This window comes from Dermacentor silvarum, chromosome 7 (genome assembly GCF_013339745.2).
Source record: "Dermacentor silvarum isolate Dsil-2018 chromosome 7, BIME_Dsil_1.4, whole genome shotgun sequence".
NCBI lineage: Eukaryota > Metazoa > Arthropoda > Arachnida > Ixodida > Ixodidae > Dermacentor > Dermacentor silvarum.
In genome coordinates, this window is record NC_051160.1 from 172,045,370 (window position 1) to 172,067,434 (window position 22,065).

General features: G+C 44.5%; 2 protein-coding genes and 1 non-coding gene across 3 annotated transcripts; 1 reads left to right on the forward strand and 2 right to left on the reverse strand.

Moving 5' to 3' along the window:
* Window positions 1-15,621: 15,621 nt before the first annotated feature.
* LOC119459340 (uncharacterized) lies at window positions 15,622-16,739 on the forward strand. Its single transcript, XM_049671376.1, has 2 exons — window positions 15,622-15,953; window positions 16,271-16,739. Exons 1-2 carry the CDS (start codon window positions 15,842-15,844, stop codon window positions 16,705-16,707), a joined length of 549 nt encoding a protein of 182 aa, XP_049527333.1. The 5' UTR covers window positions 15,622-15,841; the 3' UTR covers window positions 16,708-16,739.
* Window positions 16,714-19,619, reverse strand: LOC119459341 (putative nuclease HARBI1). Its single transcript, XM_037721148.2, has 3 exons — window positions 19,029-19,619; window positions 18,243-18,457; window positions 16,714-17,825 (listed from the first exon to the last, which is right to left on the reverse strand). The coding sequence occupies exons 1-3, from the start codon at window positions 19,617-19,619 to the stop codon at window positions 17,504-17,506; spliced, it is 1,128 nt and encodes a 375-aa protein (XP_037577076.2). The 3' UTR covers window positions 16,714-17,503.
* A 761-nt stretch (window positions 19,620-20,380) lies between these two features.
* Window positions 20,381-20,452, reverse strand: Trnaa-cgc (transfer RNA alanine (anticodon CGC)). The gene has a single exon. It is a non-coding gene; the product is annotated as a tRNA-Ala (tRNA).
* Window positions 20,453-22,065: the final 1,613 nt, after the last annotated feature.

Sequence of the window (22,065 nt, forward strand, 5' to 3'; positions counted from 1 at the left end):
TTTATTTATTTATTACTGTCAACCCACAAGGGGTCATTACAGGAGTGGAAAGTACAGGAAGAACATACAAAGTGTTACATTCCTTGGCAGGTAATGGAACATCATCATGTTACTTAGCAAAAGTAACATGCGGTATGGATCGAAACATTGCACTTCTATTACTGTCTTCATAGTTGAGCAAGCATTATAACATACGAACGCTTTCTGGAAAACGCACTATAGAGGTATGCTCACCAACAAATTAAAGTCACAGGGGACAAATTATGTAAAATATGTAGACCTAGCTTTTTCCTGAAAATCACCTATTGATCATAGCTTCACTATAGTGTCTGGTAGCCCTATCCATTCATTGATAGCCCTAGGGAAAAAACTAAATTTAAAAGAATCAATAAAGACAGAGGGAGGGGACATACTGTGTCTGTGCCTAAAATAGGTGTCTGGTTGAAAAACTAAATTTAAAAGAATCAATAAAGACAGAGGGAGGGGACATTACTGTGTCTGTGCCTAAAATAGGTGTCTGGTTGGATGATAAAGTAATCGTTTTTATTTATGCTAACGAAATCATGAATGACAAGAAAGATAAATTTTAGTCTTTCGAGGGAAGTTCTAGATTCTAGAGAGGGTAGATTGGCAATTTTGCTAAGTTCTGAGGGGGAGTCATGCCGCCGATACTTATTATAAAAAAAACCTTAATGCCAGGCGTCGAATTTTATCTAGTTTGAATTTATTCGTTACCGTGTAAGGGTCCCGTATTATTTTGGCGTACTCCAAGATAAGTCTAATTGACGTTTTGTATGCCAGCATTTTTATTTCCGGAGTTGCGCTGTGAATGCGTCTTCTTAAGGACCATAGTGCATTGCGTGACTTGGTACACACGTCATCGATATGAACATTCCATCTTTAAGTCGGACGCAATAGTAACACCAAGATATTTATGACCGGAAACCCTTGTTACGGAAGTGTAATCAATGAAGTATGTATGAAACGGAGGTTTCTTTTTTTCTCCTGACGGTCATGACAACAGAATTTTTTGTGTTTAATACCATTTGCCATGTGTCACACCAGGTTTTAATCTTTTGCAAGTTTAATTCGAGAAGAGTCTGGTCATCGGGATTTTCTGCCTTGTTATACAAGACACAATCCTCTGCGAACAGGCGAATGGGTACGGTGATATTGTTGGGCATATTATTAATGAAAATTTAAAAAAGGAGCGGACCCAAAACGCAACCCTGGGGTACACCGGATAGTACCCATGAGAGATCAGAGCGACAGTTTTCAAGCACAACATAATGTTCTCTGCTGGAGAGGTAGGATGAAAACCATTTAGTGATCATCGGATTTTTGAAAATTTTATCAATCTTTAGGAGCAATTTAGGGTGGGAAACTTTATTGAAGGCTTTGGCGAGGTCAAGGAATATTATGTCTACTTGTCTGCGTTCGGTCAAGGCACTCGCGAGATCATGTGTTAATTCAACCAACTGAGTTATTGTCGAGTGCTGCTTATGGAAACCATGTTGGCAGCGATCTAGGATATTGAAAATCAGCGAGGTATATGGATAATTGTTTGCAGACAATATTCTCTAGTAATTTGGCACATGCACTAATTAATGAAATAGGTGTATAGTTATTAACATTCAATTTATTACCACTTTTGCGAATGGGAACAATTTTCGCGCACTTCCAAGCAGATGGGAAGCATCCAGTAGAATTTGAAGACTGATAGATAACTGTGAGGTATTTAGCAGTCCACTCTGCATATCTATACAAAAACTTATTAGGAATGTTATCAGGTCCTGGACTCTTTTTGCAATCGATGTTCGATATGAGATTTAATACACCCTGTTCATTTATTTCAATGTCATTCATAAGGGGTTGGTGGGGAACTTGGTAAAAACTAGGTGAGGAGCAATCATCTTTAGCGTAAACGGTAGAAAAGTTAAGAGACTGAGCTCTATCCTGACAGTCAGTGCGAGGCGAGGGGTTGACATATCTCCAGAATTTACAAGGAGCATTTTTGAGGAAGGTCGTGCTGAAGAAGTTACATTTTGAATCTTTGATAAGTTGCTTCAGTTCCTGGCTCATATTCTTGATAACATTAATGGAATGTGGGCTACCAGACTGTGCAAGCACTTGACGCCTTCGCTTTAATCTTCTTTTTGCATAAATAATGTCTCTGGTTATCCATGGATTCCTTTTTCTAGTGTTCTTAAGACGGTGCGGAACATAACAATTTATGCAACGTTTAACCACGTTGGAAAAATGGTCCCGGAGTTTGTCAACGCTCTCACCATAACGGTATATAGTAATGAAGTTTTCAAATGATAAGGCAAGGTGATCTAGTATGCATACATCATTAGCATCTTTAAAATTCGGGATCAACTTTCGCAAGCTGTCCTCCGATATCCTTGCATCAAGCCTAAAACATGTGATAACCATTTTGTGGTCACACATTCCATCCTCAACCGAGCAGCTAGAAACATAGGGATGTAACGGCTCAGAAAAAAATACAAGAACTAGGATTGAGGAAGTATCCGCACACACCCTAGTATGTTCTGAGACAATCTGGGATAAATTAAACCAGAAGGTCAAATTAAGCAGTTCTTCACAGGAACGAGGTTCAGATGAGCCAGGATCCACCATTACCCAATTGATTCCAGGTAAATTAAAGTCGCCAATCAAGCATATATTATCTAAGTGAGAAAAACTTTCTTCCATAAATGCTCTAAGGTTTCCCATTAAGCTGTCGGTTGAGCCAGGAGGTCTGTAAAATACACTAACGCAAAGTGAACGGTTTGGAATGTGAACGGTTGGGAATCCAGAGAGCTTCGATATCTCTGGAATCCGGCAATAGTGTGTACGTAAGAATATTTTGCAAGTAATCCTACGCCCCCTCCTCTACTGCACTGGTCTTTTCTCAAAAGAGTGTAACCGCAGGGAGTAACCTCAGCGTCAGAAATGTCATTGCGGACCCATGCTTCCGTAATGCCCACAATATCTGGTTCATGCTCGCGTAGGATACTTTCTAACACATCTAGTCTATTGAGTATGCTGCGGGCGTAAAGATTTGTGATCTTGAAACATGCAAGGTCATTTGGTTGAAGTCACGCATTCCTGCTCATTGAAGGATTCGAGCATGCGTACCGTCTATAAGTTACGTCATCCCAAGCGTATATGGTGTTATTAATTTTTATCATATCAAAGATGAGCTTAACTCTAGCACCCCTCTTTTTTTCCTCGACTGCTGAGTTGCACAGGCTTTTGCGCGCGCTATTACCTCGCATAATAAAATCCTCCTGGACGCTGAAATGTGTTCCCTTAAACTTTGAAGAACTCCATTAGAACCTTCTTTTTTTCCCTGAAATCAGCAAAGCGCAAAATAACCGGCCTGTTTCTTCCGTTTATCTTCTTACCAAGCCTTTGGATACGTTCAATCGAGTTCAACTTTACTTTCAGTAATTGCTCAAAAATGCCAGAATTTACTTTGCGCATGAGATCTGTTTCTTTGTCTTCTTCCGCTATACCCCTAATTATAAGGTTATTTCGCCTTGAGAGGTTTTCTATGTGATCAATTCTTTTAGCCAACTTGCCAATCTCACCGTCAAATTTAATTACAGCACAGTCAAGCACCGAGAGCTGCTTATGAACATCGTCTAAGGATTCAAGATTTTTTTCAATATCTTGAAGTCTGCTGTCAACCTGCGAGAGGAAAGCCTCTGATGTTGCCTGCTTATCTCTAATTTCCATCACTTTCTCAAGTAGTTCTTATTGAGACAGCATGAGCTGTTCAAGCATGTTATCGTTAGGTCCTGGGTTTTCGTCGATATCCCCAGAAAGTTTCGGTAGTAGGCTTATTACGGATAGGCATTCAGTGATACAACAACCAAGAGTGTGTGGACACGGCAGCCCTAATAAGCAGATGTAATCACCGCAGAAACCATATTTGCTTCTACCAACCTGCACAAGAAGCGGAACTTAGGTGATCTAGTCACGGCGGTGCTGCCGTGTCCACTGCTGGTGAATGAAGCCGGCATCTCTTTTAAAGGTGTCGGTCGGGTGGTCATATGGGAATTTGTTGACGTCACTCCGCGAGCAAGGTAGGCGTCACCCGTATCATCCACGTGCTGTCCGGTCAGACGGTCTAATGTCGAATATGCGTGGTTCCTGAAACCCGTGCGCAGTCGCACTGGAGCGCTGTATCCGTAGAGACGCTGTCCATCAGGTGGAAAAGAAGCATCCGTGAGCGATCCGAAGCAAATGCATTCGTAGAACACCCGCACACGAAGCGGAACTTAAGGTGACATAGTCGCGGTGGTGCTGCCGTGTCAGTGGACATGGCAGCACCTTTTCTACCTAATTGCTCGTGGGTGTGATCAGTTTCAATAGATTTGTTCTTTCTGCACACAAGGCTTGGAACGTAGCTGTTCTGTACTATGTAACAGCTTGTAGCAAAGATGTATTATCGCTAGTAAATTGCTTAATTCTGTGGACCGTCACGAAAGATTCACTTTCGAAAGATTCCTTCGTGTACTGTCGTTCGTAGTCGCTGTCACCCATGATTTGGCGCATTAATTCAAGTGTGCTCCCATTCAGATATTCTTAATAGGTTGGTGATAGAGTGTGTGCAAGTTTTCGGGCGAGTTGAGGTAGATGTGTGTCATAACATGCGCGAAACTTACTGTGCTAGGAAGTGGCGCTACTCCCTTTATCATTGTTTAACAAGCGGCACTCATTCTTGCCGACGTGCTTGGGTTGAAGTCGTTTCTTTGGGGGTTTGCGATACAATGCTGGCGGATGAGTGAAATTCTTTTATCCACGAGGAAATCTCTGCATCCAGAAGGGTCGGGAACACAAGCTGTCCTTATATAGCAACGGTCCATGATCTTACTCACACATATTCATTCCATTCCTTAATGGGCCAGTCACTATTCTTGCAGCCAGCTACGGCATGCGTCTCCAATGCACCAATTTACGGCACGAATGAAGCACAGTGCGCAACCAAAGACCCAGTTGCATTTCCGACAGCTGATCGCACAGAAACAGCGTAGAAGGCTACAACGCGGAGCCAATGACAACGAAGACAAGAGAGGCACACAAAATACACAGACACAGCTTGCTTGCTTGTTCCTCCTTTGGCCAAGAAGCCGGCGGTTAAAGTTTAAAGGGTAGGGGGAGAGAGAAAAACCAAAATGAAAAAGTAAATGAGGGTGACGTATAACGTTTATAATAACTAAAAAATAAATTTATCGGACAGATATAGAAATAAAAATAATTTTAATTATACATTTCGTGGGGGGTTCGATGGTATTAGAATAATTTCGAGCACACAATCAGCGATTTAATGAGCTCAACCATTTATTGATTTCGAGAATTAACATGGTAGCCTTCTTGTGTCACAAAGATAGACACAAATGGCCACGCAGATGTTCCGCTGTAGTGGAGGGCTCCGGATTAATTTTGACCAACTGGGGTTTTTTAACGTGCACTACAACGCAAGCACACGGGTGTTTTTGCATTTCACCTCCATCGAAATGCGGCCGCCGCGGCCGGGATTCGATCCCGCGACCTCGTGCTCAGCAGCGCAACCTTACCTAACTGAGCCACCACGGCGGGTTGTTCCTGTGGCTAAAGCCCAATGAGGAAACCCGACGGAGAGGACATTTTGCTTAGTTAAAGAAATGCCCAATTTTCGGTATGAAAATTCGAATTTTTTCTCTGATTTATAAATCGACGGAACGCTGCTAGAAAGTGGTTTGTGCTTTCAGGTTCCTGGCAGGTAGGACATAGAGGGGATGATGCCAGGCCAGACCTGTATAGGTAAAAATTTAATGGTGGGATGCGGCAGTGTAATTTTGTTATAGCGATTTCTAATTTACGTGTGGGACACCATTTATTGTCCCATGAAAAGGATGAGTGAAAAAGTTCCGACGTTTGGATTTTTATTTTCGTAGAATCTTTGAAAAGGGAAAACTTTCTAAACCTAACCGCAGTGACATAGGCTTAAGTCGGCATACCGGACATAACTGGTCTATCAAGAGTTATCCGTGCAACTGTGTCAGCCATTTCATTTAAAAATTTACCACGATGGCCTGGAATCCATACCAATCATGCCAAATCTAAGTTTGGAGGGGTCAGTGATATAAATGCACTGTCTACAGTAGCGTCTGAAGATGAAGTGAATGAGGTGCATACTGACAGTGAATCAGTCACTATAACCAATGTTGAATAGAACGTTTTCGAAGAGCTAAGATAATTTCTGGTAGTTCAGCCAGAAATATGGGTTTGAAATCCGGAAGGCGTGATGCAACTGACCAGGGTGGTGACTCAGAGAAAATACCCACACCCGCTTTCTCCTCACTAATTCATGCGTCAGTCGCGATCTCATTATTTATTTCCAACTGCGTTAAATGACCTTGCAATATGCCATTTAAATATGTAGTGGGCACGAGTTTTGCATTCGATGGAAATATATCGTCAAATTCAATCGTTATACTAGGCAAGGGCTTATCTGGGCAGATGATCTCGCGTACATTAACGTTTTATGGATCTAGGTGAGCTTGTACAAACAAAACCAGAGGTCTATGTGCGCGACCAATTCTCATTAAAAAATGTCCTCATTTCATTCATTCATTCATTTTATTTCGGCATTATGGTACATTATAGCATGTACAAAATGCTGGGGCACAGACTAAAAGCCAAGAAAAGGCTTTACGGTGTCTGTACCCGACAATTGCACTATGACAGGGGCAACAGAAAATGTTCCTATGCGACAAGCTTACAATGCCAAAACTATACATCTGAAAAATAAAACTAACAGTGTTGAAATTAACATTAAAAAGCATATATTTACTTTTCTGCACGACATCAAAATTTATCAAAACTTGGACAAACTTTCCAGTACAAAATCAAAACTTAACAGCAGCAGCATTACAGAAAACAATGCTGGTTGTATAAAAGAGTATATGCAACGTGTATATGCGATCATTTGTCGGCCATAGTTAGAACGGGTCCGTGGCGTAAACCAAAAAGTGATTCCGCGCGTGTCATAAACATGCACTCTTTCAGTCAATTAAGCAAGTTCTTTCAAGCACAAATTGTTTGTTTTAATGCCTTGTTTGTAGCGTGTCATTAGTAAAGAATCGTACAAGTCGTCAACAGGTATTACGTTTAGGTTTTCACAGATGGGCCTTGTGTGTGCATTATACGGAGCATTCACAATCAAACGGACAGCCCTTTTCTGTAACCTAGAAAGCTTCAGAATGTTGGAAATTGTGGTGGTTCCCCAGACAAGGTAGCAATAGCACAGTTTTGAAATGAAAAGTGAATTATACAATAACAGTTTTACTTTCTCAGGCAAAAGAAAACGTGTGCGCGATAATATACCAACCATGCGAGAAAGACTGGAACAAACAGAATCAGACTGAAAATCCCAGGAGATGTTTTCATTAAAGAGTACACCAAGACACAGCAGGAACCACCTCAATTTTCGATTTCACTAATAAATACACATTGTGATTGTCTCAAAGAAGGTTCAAAAATGTTTAAATATGGTTTTACTGTTAAAATGCGGAATCTGCAGAGAAGAGCAGGAAGTCGTGCTTCTTGATATAAAACATTGTTAGCAACAAATTTTGGTAAACCAAGGCAATTCCGATGAGCCTCCCACTGTAGAAGAACCAGGAGGTTAGTCTTGTATGCTGCCCCACCAGATAATAAATAGCACGCACCAAAATTCCAGTATTAGTCCAACGAATAAATCATTATTAGAGTGTTCTTGCATAGCTCAGAGCGATGTCAGCCAAGTTTACTTATCATGCCAACAGCGCGTGTTGCCCTAGATTTAACCTTGATGAATGTGATTTCGCCAGCTGAGTTTTGAGTCGCATCATAGTCCTAGATATTTGATAAAGTCATCTTGCGGAATTATTTCCTGACGATATTGGAGAGAAATATTAACCGGTGCATTCAATGAAAAGACAATCAATTAACTTTTAAGCACCATTAAAAGCTTAATGCGTCCCTCTAAATTGACATGCGCGCACCATATCGAGTATCCAGGTCTAAATCCAATCTTACATGGGCTCACTAATGTATTATCCGTTAAAATTTTCATAATACGAATATGCAATACTCTTTCGATTATTTTAACATATGCGAAGTTAGTCCTTTCGCCTTATGTTATCTATATGCATTCCCACTCGTTGTTTTTTAAGCAGGATGATTATTTTTGCAAGTTTCCAGTCAGGAGGAGTCCATGCGTTCATGACGGTGTAGTTAACTATATTAGAAAGGTCTTGTGGGGAGAGGTGAAACAATATGCCTGATGTAATGCCATCCGAACCAGGAGCCATGGCATGCCATGGCTCCTGGTTCAACGTACTGAAGCTAACAACGTACTGAAGCTCTTCCATTGTTACCTTAAACAAATCCTCTCCGGATTGAGCCCCTATGAAGTTTACAGGCAGCGTTTGGTGACAGAACAACTGAGTCAATATTTATGGGCACTGGAATGGCCTTGCGAGAGCGGAGAAATCTAAACAGTGCTTTTGATGCGAAAGCTTCTTTACGCTACCTCGGGCAGCCGTCGGCGACTGAACAGTTTTCACCTTGAGAGCTAGAGGCCAAACCACAAGAGAGCATTAAGATGCGTTTATAGTCCGACGTTATCGGCACGCGGGCGAGCGCCATCAGACGCTGGGTGCGTCGGAGCGCATTGGCCACGCGTCCGGTTACGTTGGCGGCGCCAGTACGTCGAACCATCGGTCGAGCTATAGCCGCTGTTCTCGCCAACGTGACATAACGTGTGCGCGCGTTCACGCTACGTCGGACTATCTTTAGGCCTTTACGGAGCCCTTAAAGGAGACATTGCCGCCGTTGCCCGAGTAGAGTTGGGCCCGCCTGCGAGTTGCAACCAAGTCTCACTACTTTACTGATCACCGCAGTGTCTTCATAGGTATAAAGAATGATGAATAAACACGCTATTCACTGCGAACATGTCTGTATAGCATTGCGAAAGCACACTGCGGCCACCGCTTGAAAATGGGCCTAGCCAGGGAAGTGAAGCTCTCGCTATCAACCAGGGTTAACCAAAGCTAAACCACACCCATTTTTTATCACCACTTTCAGATGAAAATTATAGCGTTTTCGATCACAATTGTCCTTCGCTAAGGAAATTGTTCTTTTAAACATATCAGAAGCATACTTATAATTACTCCAAGTAGTAGGGCACTGATTGAAAATAAGTTTCTTCCATGCAGCTATTCGGCGTCTATAATCTCGTGCACAATCACTATTCTACCATGGACAATTAGTATGACCTTTTGTGGATGATACTAGAAACTGTGATTTTTAATGGTACCTTCCAAAGTTGCACATAGGCTCATCGCTTTAATATCTCTTTCAATACCTGTCATATAAGGCAAAGTTGACGTGAGCGAGCTGACAGTCGTGTGATGAACAACGTTTATTGCGGGGGTAAATGCGATTTTATAGGCAGAACAGATGTGACGTAATAAGTCACGCATGCATTGTACTTGATGCTTAGCAGGGTGACGTCGTGCTTACGTCGTGCTCTGCTACATCTCCCGTTTTCTAGACATTTATTATTTAACGTCCCTCGGCCTGCGGGCATCAGCAGGGCTCGCGTCGTTGCCCCGTGCTTCGGCGTAGCGCTTGCGCAGGTTCTGCGGAGTCTTTTGGAACCGGCTAAATAGCTGCGTTGGCATCCTGGGGGCCTGTAATTCTGATGTGCTCTCTTGTGGGACGAACTTCTTGACCATCTCCCGTTTGCAGAACAGCAGAGCGATGTTCGTCAGCTGGCCTCAGGAAGACAGCTGGTGACCAGGTCCGTGTGACGGTGTTGTACGTAGTGACCTCCTGGCCATGCGAGATAGGCGCCAGGTTTCTTCTGCCACGGTTGTAGATGTATGTCCTGAAGTCGTCCATGGATTATGCTGCTGGGTACTGTCTGGAGTTGCAAGTGGGCTCTTCGTACTGGCAGCAGGGTCCGGGTCCTGTGTCCCATCAGCCTCATCAGCCTCTGCACGGGTGACCTCAGCACATCATCACGGGGAGTGTTGCGCCACTAGAGCCAAGCTGTATGAAAGTCGGACATGTTAAAGGAGCAGTTCTTTAGAAGCTTCTTTGCTTCTTGGACCGCTCTTTCTGTCATCTCATTATAACGCGGATGGTACGGGCTTAAAGTGACCTGCGCAATGCCTAGCTTTCCCAGATAGTCCTTGAGCTCTCCGCTGCTAAACGGCGGACCGTTTTCAGTGCAAAGTTTCAATGGCACTCCATGATAGGAGAAAACTTCTGACCACCACGCCTTGAGCATGCGCGCTGTTGTTGTGCGCATTTCCCGTACGTCAAAAAGAAAGTAGAAATCAACCATTTAGGCGAACTGGCGTCCATCACAGTAAAATAAATCCATTCCTACAACCTGCCACGGCAAGGTTGGAACGTCATGACTTAAAAGTGTCATCTTTACTTTCCTCTGCTTGTATTTCTGGCACACCTTACAAGCTTTGCAAAAGTGTTCAATGTCAGTCGACATGTTGGGCCAGAACATGATCATTCTTGCTCTCGTTTCCATTTTCTCTGTCCGCGCATTCGCCGAATGAAAAAGAATCAGTATTTGCATTCTTTTTAACTGAGGTACAATTGCCTTATTGCTGCCGAATACGAAGCCATCCTGCGCATGTACCGCCTCCTGGTACGGCCAGTAGGCACGGACGGGCTCGGGAACTTCTTGCTTATCAGGGGGTGATGTTGACTCTGCATATTCGCAGAGCTTCGTCAAGGTGCTGTCGTCCTTTGTTGCGGCAAGCAGGTCACTGATACTGCGCTCTGAGGCTGAAACACCGTCAAGCACGTTTACTTGAAAACGCTCTGTTTCTTCTTCCATGCATAGTTTGCTGGGAAATCTTGATAGAGCATCGGCAAGCACTAGTCCTTTCCAGGCTTATATAACACGTCGATACAGTACCGTTGCAATGTCAGACGCATGCGCTGCAAACTTAGTGGGCGCTGATGCAGTGGTTTGGAAAATATGGAAACTAAAGGTCGGTGATGAGTTTTAACCGTTACCGTACCGAAGAAGTTGTCGTGAAATTTTGTACAGCCATGTACAATCGCGAGCGTTTCCTTTTCAATTTGCGCGTATCTCTGCAGGGTATATGTGTGAGTGGCCTAGAAGAAAATAATATGACGTGGCCATCTCGCAAAGAGACGGTGCCTACACCCAACTGGCTTGCGTCAACTGATAGTGTCATTGGTTTCTTAGCGTCAACATAGCTGCAGACAGGTGCTGCTTGTAAACATTGGCGCAACTTCTGGAAGCTTTCTTCCTGTTTTTCGGTCTATACCCACGCGATGTCTTTGCGTAGCAAAGTGCTGAGTGGGGCCGTTACGACAGACATGTTCAGGATGAGGCGCTATACGAAATTCATTGTACCAAGAAAAAAATTAGGGGTAGCTTCACACTAAGTGGTCTCTCAAGACTGGGCAACCAGTGAAACTGGGGGCTCTTCCCTAGATTTAACTTTGATTTCCTTTGCTTCGCTTGGTTTGGCTTGACTGAATCTTAGCCAAACTTAGCCGATACCGAGTATAGGGACGATACTCGGGGTCGGCTCGCAGTCTTCTAAAGGCCACTTTATAGTCCGACGTAGCGTTGACGCGCGGGAGCACTCGGCACGGGTACGCCACGCCAGCGAAAGCGCAGCACTCTATAGTCCGGCGCGAGTCCTGGCCGACCTATCCGGTGTTCGCCGGCGTCGAGGTAGAGGGGTCAGTTTTCGCGCCTTCCATAATCACGGCTATCCACCAGCCCATCTTGCTTGACGAGCCGCGGATGCGGTCCATTCTGGGTGACGAGGCTGGCGCGAAATGCAGCATGTCGCATCTTAACGGCGGCTGCACCGGGGACGCCGACGAACGCCGGATACATAGGCCGCTCCTCGCGCTGTGGCGAGGGTACAGTGTTTAGAAGTATATTCTAGGCGCTGTAGCGAGGGTAACCTGGGAGAGGGTGGTAACTTTGCCGAGCGATGACGTCACGTGCGTTACCTCGCCACGAGGCGCCTCGCACAAGCTGTGCGAGGCGTTGCTAGGCAACGCGCGGTGACGCCATCGCCAGGCGCAGTTTTTTGTTCGCACTACGCGGCCTAACCAAGAGCTTAAACAGCTCCGCTGTTAAAACGTTCAGTTCCTTACTGTTCTTAGGTGTTATTACCAGAATTCCTTCCACGCGTTGAGGTTCCACCTTCAGAACTTCGGTGGTAAACATGTGTCCCAAGTAATGAACCTCAGTCTGCAAAAACGAGCATTTCTTCAAGTTAAGTCGTATATTATGCTCCCGGCAATGCGTCAATAGCTGCTCGAGGTTATAGTGTTCTCCTTTCGTCTTGCCCCACAGCATAATATCATCCATGACAACTGCGACACACGGCAGTCGCTCTAGCATGCGGGGCGGAAGCAATGCCAAAAGGGGACATGCCGAGGAAGCGGTAGCGGCCATACGGCGTTCTCATCGGACAAAGCTTCGAACAGGAATGCGACAGTTCGATTAGCTAGAAACCCAACGCTGCGTCCGGAGTAGAAAAAAAATCGCTCCGCAAGTCTCGGCGCAACGTATTCAAGAGTTGGCATGGGGTAATTTTCGCGCGATAGGACATTGTTGAGTGTTGTTGGGTCCAGGCAGATACGCACTTTGTTTTTTTTTTACGACCGTCACCAGGTAACTAGACCATTCAGTAGGCTCCGTTACCTGTGTAATGAATCCTTGGTCTGCCATGCGCTTTAATTCCTCTGACCTTCAAGCGTTACCGGGACTCGCCTTGCCGGCACAACTACACCTATGGCTCCGGGCTTGAGCTTAGTGGTGCATTCCACGCCTTTCAGCTGCCCAGTCCAGCGAAGACATCTGCATATGTCTATGCCACCGGGTACAGCTTTTCGGCCTGCAGAAATTCTCGAATTTCTGCAGCAATATGTCGATGGTGTCCTTATCTGCCTGATTTTCAAATTTGAAGGTACTGTAACCCCCGTATTCAGAAACGCGCCTTAACTTGAAGCTGCGCCTTGACTTGAACAAGTCCAAATCAAGACTACACCCGACTTGAGCACGCTGAAGGCAGCCATCACGTTTCACAAACGTTCCCGCTGTCTTCCTTCGTCAAGTCAAGCCCAAGCGACGACACGGTGTGTCTGGGAGCGAGGTTACCTGATCGAACGAGAATAATTATATCTGCTACATCTGTAGCACTGCCAATTTTCTGAAAAGTTAAACACTGTGCACGTTTACAGACAGCCATTGGTAGAGAAAAGGAAGAAGTAAGAAAGACCGCACGAAAATAGTCACAACCATCCAAGTCAATCCACTGCCGCTCAGCCAACGGCTCAGCATTCACTTTTTCAAAATGGCGTCGGAGGAGTTGACAGTACAATCTGGCTCGCGTAAACCAGCGCCGCGCTTCACACCCGAAGAAAAATCTCTTCTTTTGAGTTTAGTAAACAACCATAAGAAAGTTTTGGAGTGTAAGAAGACGGACGTGGCATCGCTCAGCGCCAAAAGTGCGGCATGGAAGAAGCTGGCAGTGGAGTACAATGCGCAGCATGGTGTCACGCCTCGCGACTTCAAACAGCTGAAGAAATGTTGGGGCAACATGAAGCAGAAATGGAAGGAAGAGAATTCGGAGGAGAAAAGAAAAATGCACAAAACGGGTAAGGGCAATCTTATATTTATGACGGTACAGCTGCAGCGGAAAACGATTAGCACAAGTCACCGATCACCCGAGCAGATAAATCGCACATCGCGGCACGCGACGCTGTTTTTCCCTATAGCACGCCGAAAACGAGAGTGTGACCCAACTCTTTGAAAGATGAATCATGTAGATACCAGTGTGCACGGGAACGAGAGCGCCGCGTACCGCAATTTCCCTGCTCCGGTTATCGGCCACTTGTGCTAATCTTGTTCCGTTGCAGCTGTGCATAAAAGGCTAGCATCATTGTGTAGGGCATTGAAATTGTGTTTTCAAGCTGTGTGTGTGGTGTCGACAGTACATTGGCTTCGGGTGATTTCGTACTTGCTGAGACTCGCGTCATCAGGCGCGAAAACGGCCAAGTCCCGGTACCCATAAATAACACGAAGAGCGCATCGTCCTGTGTGTACGTGTTATCGTTGTCTCCGCGTTTCGACGTCACGCTAAATAACTTTGTGACCTTTTCGCGGGTCTGTGCTGCACTGCGCATACACGTGTGCTTCGTGTAGCGTTAAGATTTGCAGGTGGACGAAATGGTGCACGGTACAAAAGCTTTTTCCTCAAAGCGATGAACGTGATGCGCAAGCACTTTATCGCGCGATGCGCATGCTGCAACAGATAATGGGGTTCACATTGGGCGTAGGGTAACGCATAAAAGACGCGAACACAGCTTAGGTTTGTTGAAAGCTAGGCATTAGGCTTGAAGTATGTTATGCAACAAGTGAGCTGTTCAAGGAACATATTATGCTCATTCTACAGCTCTGAAAAGTAATGTCTTTTTAAATGGTGACCCGACACACTTGTAAGGTGGCAAACACAGCTTTGTAGTAGTTTGACACGTTCGAGAGGCTTTATTTCAGTATGACCAGGTACACATAAGCTCCAGTTGACAAAACTTTTCACCGAATCACATTTCATAAGTCCTAAAATGCCCTATTACTATAATAGCCTACCTACTTTTGTAAACAGTACATGGCAGTTTGCTACGCACATTTTGGCAAAACTCCGAACAACCTCACTGACCATCTGAAATTGCATCCATAATACAGCAGTGACATTTTATGCAATACCACAAGCGTTCTAAATATCAGACGCTGAAACGCAATGCGGCTTACAAGAATACAAATACTAGGAAAATTTGATCACACTTATACAAATGCACAGTTACTAGAAATATATTTCACGTGGCACGATTATATAACACAGTGTTCTGCTGGTGGAGGTAAAACTGTGTAATGGAAATTCTAGTACCGCTCTTGTGTAACAATGTTCACGAGATGCAGAAATTATACACACACTATACGTAGTTGTGCCTAAAAGAAGCTGTCCACTGAAAATTCTACATGTTCTGTAGAGAAAAGCAGAAATTTATGCGCAGAAAGGCAGAGAGGTCGGCCTGAGCTATACCTTGCTCTGGCCTGCTACTCTACACTGGGGAAAAGGCAAAGGGAGGAAAAGAGCTGATGAATGATGATATAAGGAGGAGGTGCGTATAAACAAGCTCACAACGTTGTGGCATCTCTAAAGCCATGCGTTTAGCCCAGTGGCTTGTAGAAGGGCTGTAGCAGCACTTGTAATCAAAGCTGCGCTGTTTGCATTAGGCCAAAGACCCAAAAGGAATTGATCTGATAGTAGCCTCTGTAGGACTGCATGCATGCCAATAGAACCTGCTTCACATTTTCAGTAGGACATGGCGACTAGTTTGTGTCACTCTCGACCATCACGAAGCAGTGCTCTACAGTGAAAAATTGTTTATTCTACAACCTTATCTATAAAAAGATTATGGAACAGGAAATGTGGCAGCATGCAATACTACAATACACCTTGCATGCTAATACTGGAAATGACTTGAGAGAAAAGTGGGTCACAGCAGTTTCAGCAACCTGCTCGAAAGCAAACGTGTTGAACAATTTTATTCTGCGTGCATTGTGTATTGGTCCACTCAAAGCACTTTCAATGTATTTCATAGAATGTAATAACTGTTACACATTTTTTAGGAGGAGGACCTGCTGCTGCAGGCATGACACCCCTGTCAGCATTGGTTGGGGCTGTGGCTGGTCACATGGCCACCAGAATCGCAAATGAGAATGACTCGGACGGAGCAACTAATCTCCCCCCCAGTAGACAGCCAGCCTGTTGTTCGGCTCCTGCAGCCGATGGTAACAGAAGTGGAAGCAGTGTATGACTATTACGGTATGTTACTAATACATGAAACACATTGAAACAGTTTTCTTGGTATGAAACTGGAAGGCATTCTCCTGTGAGGAAAGTGGGAGGAACCACTTCACAGTTTATCATGTTTTATGAGACTTTGATGTTGTATACATGTCTAGCCAATTGGTACTTCCAGCTTGTTTGTTGTGCAGTGAGGAGTTATATGTATCTAGAAGGCATTTAAGCTTTTTCAAAACTCTTAGCTGAATATGGTGAAAGCCATTTCTTGTGGCATTTAAATTCAGTGGTGCGAAGTGTGCTGCATGATGAGCATCGTGTTGAATTTACCATTTCAGAGGAGCACAGGAGCCCTGGCCACATGCAGAACGACGAGGCAATGGACTACAATTATGGTGTCACACACAATACATGTGCACCCAATGCAGATGAAAATGCAGCTGTGTTGGAGCATCTGGACAATGATTCTAACAAAGAAAACGAGCTTGACAGGCCAGCCAGAGAGGCCAGCCCAAGGCCAGCCCAAAGCCACCCAGAGGCCAGCCCAAGGCCACCCAGAGGCAGGATGGCACTCCTTGAAAGAACACTTTCTTACGAAAATGATGTAAGGATTGCTTTGCTCCGGGAGGAGCATAAGACACGAATGCGCCTCCTGGAGGAGGAGCACAAGGACAACCTCCAGAAAAGAAATGAACACAAAATCAAAATGGAAATTTTGCAAGTTCAGAAGCAAGTTGAGCTTGCCAAATTGACGGCCATGAACGAAAGAGTGTAAACTTGATCAGTGTTGTTAAAAATATTAAAGCTTTTATTCTGAAATGGGTCACAGAATATGAGACAATATAGTGCAGTTTTCTCTCCATGTAGATTTGTGAAAATGGTAAAAAGGCTATAGAAGGTGTGAAGCAGTTACTGTGCAAGCATATGGCACCTGGAATAAGAAATTGCAGCATGCACTTGGTTGCATGGGACCCTGAGGCTGCATGTCTGGGCAGTAGAGTTTTTACCACATATGGTATTTTTCCATTTCATCATGTATCTATAGTGGCATACAAATACGGCACAACACATACACTGAACCCATGACCCAACTATTCAGTAGGGGAGTGTGAATATTCTAAACTTTGTTTAATATTTCAAAACGTCAACTAAAACAAAATTGGAGCAAAAGCATGGCAAGTTTTCACCGCCTTGAGCATAGTATAGACACAAAACATGAGAACTCGCGTAGTGGAACAGGCTACGTCGCTCAGGTAGCCATACATTACAGGCTATGCAGCGACCATTCGAACTGTCTAAAGAGCTCTGTGCATGCGAAGAAACTACTTGTCTGCTCTTTATGCTTCATTTGTGCTTTTAATAAACATCGCTTCATAACGTACTATGTAATAACAGAAACTTCCTAATTATACTAGGATGTGAACATTGTTTTATATTAATTGTGTTCATGCTTGTTCATTATTGGAAAACTATTCAATTTGGGACAATTTGTATTCAATTCGATATCAAAAATCACTATACGCACACCCCTACTATTCAGAAACACTGACGTGGATTTGAAACAACAATGTTTACGAGAAACTCCTCTGGATTAGAAGTTGCCGTGCACGCATGCCAGGTATATTGTCCCCCACACCATTAACAGATGGCAGGTGCTCTTGGCAGGTATTTCTTCCTGTACGTCGGCATCTGCTGGTGGGAACATGGAGACCAATTGGCTCGGGTTCTTGTCGCAGGAGAGCCACGTTGTGCAGGGCAGCACAAGCTGTTATTATGCGAGCTGCATTTTGAGGCTTGTGTTGAAGTTTCATGTCTAAGCAGGGGAAGCGCCTTTTCCACACTCCAAAGGCCCTTTCTATGGAGTTGCGGGTCTTGATGTGTGCCTTGTTGTACCTGATAGAATGACAACACAATGCAATCAATCAGTTTTTCAATGCACACTGTACATTAAATTGTGCCAAATCTTTCCTTCTGTGTAGTTAGCACAGATCTACACTGAATGCTTACAAATACATTCAATTTCTTGGAAACAATGTAGCACATGGCTAGATTGCCATTCATTCTGTCCAGCCATTTTTCACTGCCAACCATTATATTGAATGTAGTCATATTGATCTGGCTATATAGGTGACTCCTTCTGTGTGCTCTTGGTGCAGCAGCAGATAACAGAGGAGCATGTTGCTTATGTGTTACAGCTACTCGCTGTACCACACTTCAGGTGTATAGCATAGCTTCACAAAAAGAGTATGTTATTATGGAGAGAAGTGCTACCTATCATATACACCTCTGAAATGGTTAGGCATTACTTGCCTGCCTTCTGGTGAGTTAGCTGGACCTGGCTCATGAAGTGGGGTCATCAGGAAAGGAGAGCAGGCGTAGCCCATGTCTCCAAGCAGCAGACCAGGCACACGGTGCTGTTCGTACATAACACGTACACGAGAATTGTCGTATATGCGACTGTCATGGGCAGACCCCGGCCAGCTCGCTACAACATTGAAAAACTGCAGCATTGGTCCCGCAACCACCTGCAAGAAAGAGTATGAGCGGAGGAACAGCATTTTGGAGTTGCAGCAACTGTAACTACATTTTGCCTCCCAGCAAGACGGACAATCAAAATCTGAAAACTGCTGAAGGCCATCTCACAGAGATTTTCAACTACCTAAAATTTCAAGTGGCCCATAATTCTAGGTCCTGTTCTTGCCACGGCACATGTACAGAATGGAATTTATCGCACAGCTCGTACTGGTCACGATGTACAGAAGTGTGAGTGATAGCCGATTTCTTACGTTGCCAAAAATGTGTGTACGTGCACAGCATGCCCGTTACTTCGTGATCAGCAAGCGAAGCTCTTCTTTGCCGCACATTTGCACTTTAAATGGCCTATTAGTGCAACCGTTAAGACCACACACTCGACTAAAAGCAGTACTCGTACCGTCTTTCCGTGAAATATTGCGTGTGAATGAATATGACGCGCGAGAGACCGTTACTTAAAGCATGCAGAAATTGTAACATGACGATTAGGACTTTCACCGCTGCTTTTGCGTTCCTGCAAAACTAATCGCTTACGATCACTGCACATTGTGAAAAAGGGCTTACCTGAACGTTAACAGAAAACAGTCCTTTGCGGTTGCGGTAAACCTCTGCGTCATCACCTCCGGGACTCTTTATGCGCACATGTGTGCCCTCGATGCAGCCGGTCACCCCGGGCAAGTGGGCGATCTCATAGAAGCCCCGCATCACACCTGACAACTGCGAGGCATCCGGGAAGCGGACAACTGCTCGAAACAGGTGCCTGGCAATGAGGCGCGTCACTTTTTTCACCGTGCGACATACCGTGGGCTGGGACACATTGACCAAGTCTCCGCTCACAATTTGAAAGGTTCCGGCGCCGTAAAATCTCAGTGCCACAAGCAGCTGTAGCAGAGGTGTCAGCGGCAGTCCTCGGTTGTCGCCGCTCGTCTCAAGTGGTAGAAATGCCAGCAGCTCACGAACTGTTTGCTTCGTGAATCGATAGCGCGTGATGAACTCATCATCGTCGTATACCTCCATCGGGTTCGATCTGTCACGCAACCATGGCCGTGGCACACTTCGCATGTAAAATGCATCACCGAAGACGACATCACAGGCTCTACACGCAAATTCGTACGCGCTGATTCTTCTGGCGACGTCGCTCCTATACGACACCATGTTGCTACAACCTCTCCAAGCCTACCTCAAGGTAGCTCCGGCTCTGTCTTGAAAGTTTCGCGTACTTGATCAAGTCCGCCACGAGGAGGCGCTTCAAGTCAAGGGAGATTTATGATACGCGTTGGCGCCGACTTGAAACGGCCGCAAGTCAAGTTGGAGTCAAGGCGCATTTCTGAATACGGGGGAGCTTTTCGGCCTGCAGAAATTCTCGAATTTCTGCAGCAATATGTCGATGGTGTCCTTATCTGCCTGATTTTCAAACTTGAAGGTACTGTAAGCCTTTCTGCCTTCTTCTCCAACCGTTACGAGTAAGGTTGCGGCTTGCACTTCCTTTGGTTGTTTTGTCAACTGTTTTGCCAATTTTTTAATTTTGAATAGTCCACGAAAGTCTGCGTACGCTTCTTCAAATAAATCGGGTGGTTGTTAATATCAATGACAATCGGGCGGTGGTCACTTCGAGTGGCGGCATCGACCACAGCTCAAGAAGTGATGGAAACGCCTGAAATGTCAAATCTAGGACAGATTGCCACTGCGAGCGCAATAAAGTGGCAACTTTAGCATTTAAGCATGTAGAATTGTTATCATTAGTCCAACCCCATAAATGTTTTGCACATGAGTCAGTGCGCAAACCCCATGACACATGATGTGAGTTAGTCATTTCATAAGAAGCCAACAAACAATGAGGAAATTACTTGTACTTACTAATTGAATTAAAGAAATGATAAAAATTAATGGAAATGAAAACGGATGAAAAAAGAACTGTCCGCAGGTAGGGAACGAACCCACGTCTTCGCATTGCGCGTGCGATGCTCTCACCATTGAGCTACCGCGGAGCCGTTTTCCCATCCACTTTCTGGAGTATATTTATGTTTTTACAACTGGAACTGTTTTGTTTGTTGCTTGTTTGTTGTAATTGTTTGTTGGCTTCATATGGTATGATTAATAAAAATCGGGCCCCTCGGTTCCCTTTCTTCTCGTTCATGATGTGAGTTGGTCACACGCAAACAATATGTTCTTCTTGCAATAGGCCACCGCGACGTCAAGTGAGCGTACGTCTTGCACTACAGCGGGAAAGTAGGAGTTAATATTAGAAAGCGGGGTGCAACCTAGCATAGTCATTTCTAAAATTAAAACTTCACATTCGGTAGATAGAGCCTGAAGTGAAATTTTTCGCTTTATGACAGCATTCAGACGAAATGAAAAAGCTAACCCACCATCTCGGGAAGGTCTATCAAATCGAATACACCTGTAGTTGTTTAAATGAAAGTCTTGATCAGCGGATAAACGAGGTTCTTGTATTGGTATAACGTCTGGAGATTGTTGGGAGATCAAATATAATAAATCGGTACCTGCAGAAAGTATTAAACGGCAATTCCACTGGAGTATCCTGAGGCCCCCTATGTGGACGGTAGACAGGCAGCCGCAACTGCTTGTTCCAGAATACAGTCTTTTAGAAAGTGAGTCCTCGTAACTGATTCTATCACACATTTTTTTGTTTTAGAGTTGGAAGAGTTAGCCATTTTGTTGTTCGGCGATCTTGCGCATTTAAGAACTCGAGTGTACATATCAACATCCCGATTGCCTAGAGAATCTGAATCGGAATGGCATTCTTGATCAACCTGATGTGAAGTCGAAGGCCGTGCCACACTGTTAAGGGGAAGATCTGTCTGACACAGATCAGGTGACGGTAAATAAGGCGGCCCAATTCTGTACACTGTTACTTATTGTCTGAGACATTGCAGGTACGTTACTTTGAACACGCCCATTGTTTTAGATCAGATGATCGTTGTTTGCTGCTGCTCTCTTGCCCACAGAGCTTTCCGTTTTGTTTTATACGTGCACTGCACTGCGTCAATAGGCGGCTACTTAGCGCTGATCTGGAATTAAATCCCGGCCCCATGAGAAAGGCCGACTCGTAATACCAGTAACTCAGCTAGATGATGATTCATGCTCATCTGAACCTCGTAAGACAGATTACGACTCCACTAATATTTTCGGAATGCTGAGCGAACTATTACCAGAAACTGTTGGCTCGTGATATCGCTGATGTCACGCTTTTTCAGCAAACTGTCAACAAGCGTTTTGACGCTCTGGAATTCCGTGTGGCTGCCCTTGAAAAAAACACCGCTGATCCTAGAACCTCGTTTGATCAGTCTGGTTCCGATGTACGCTCTTTATCTCGGGCCGTTTCGGAATTGATGGAAAAGAATGATGACCTTGAAAATCTTTCCAGACGCAACAATATAATTTTGCATGGACTTGACGAAAATGATGATGAAAACAACAACATGCTTTTTTCTAATGTACGCCAATTTTTCACAGAGAAACTTAACATTGAATGCCCGCCAATTGAACGCTGTCATAGAATTGGCACCAAACGTGAAGGTAGATCGCACCCCGTTATATTACGAGTCCTAGACTTCAGGAATAAGACAGAGATAATGAA

Excerpts from the sequence above, each read along its gene's own strand:
- LOC119459341 (XM_037721148.2), bottom strand. The coding sequence starts at position 19,619 with ATGGTGTCGTATAGGAGCGACGTCGCCAGAAGAATCAGCGCGTACGAA. Across the intron at positions 18,458-19,028 it reads TGTTTTCTGTTAACGTTCAG|GTGGTTGCGGGACCAATGCT; the intron begins GTAAGCCCTTTT and ends TCTTTCTTGCAG. Across the intron at positions 17,826-18,242 it reads GCTAACTCACCAGAAGGCAG|GTACAACAAGGCACACATCA; the intron begins GCAAGTAATGCC and ends TCATTCTATCAG.
- LOC119459340 (XM_049671376.1), top strand. The coding sequence starts at position 15,842 with ATGAGAATGACTCGGACGGAGCAACTAATCTCCCCCCCAGTAGACAGC. Across the intron at positions 15,954-16,270 it reads AGCAGTGTATGACTATTACG|AGGAGCACAGGAGCCCTGGC; the intron begins GTATGTTACTAA and ends TTACCATTTCAG.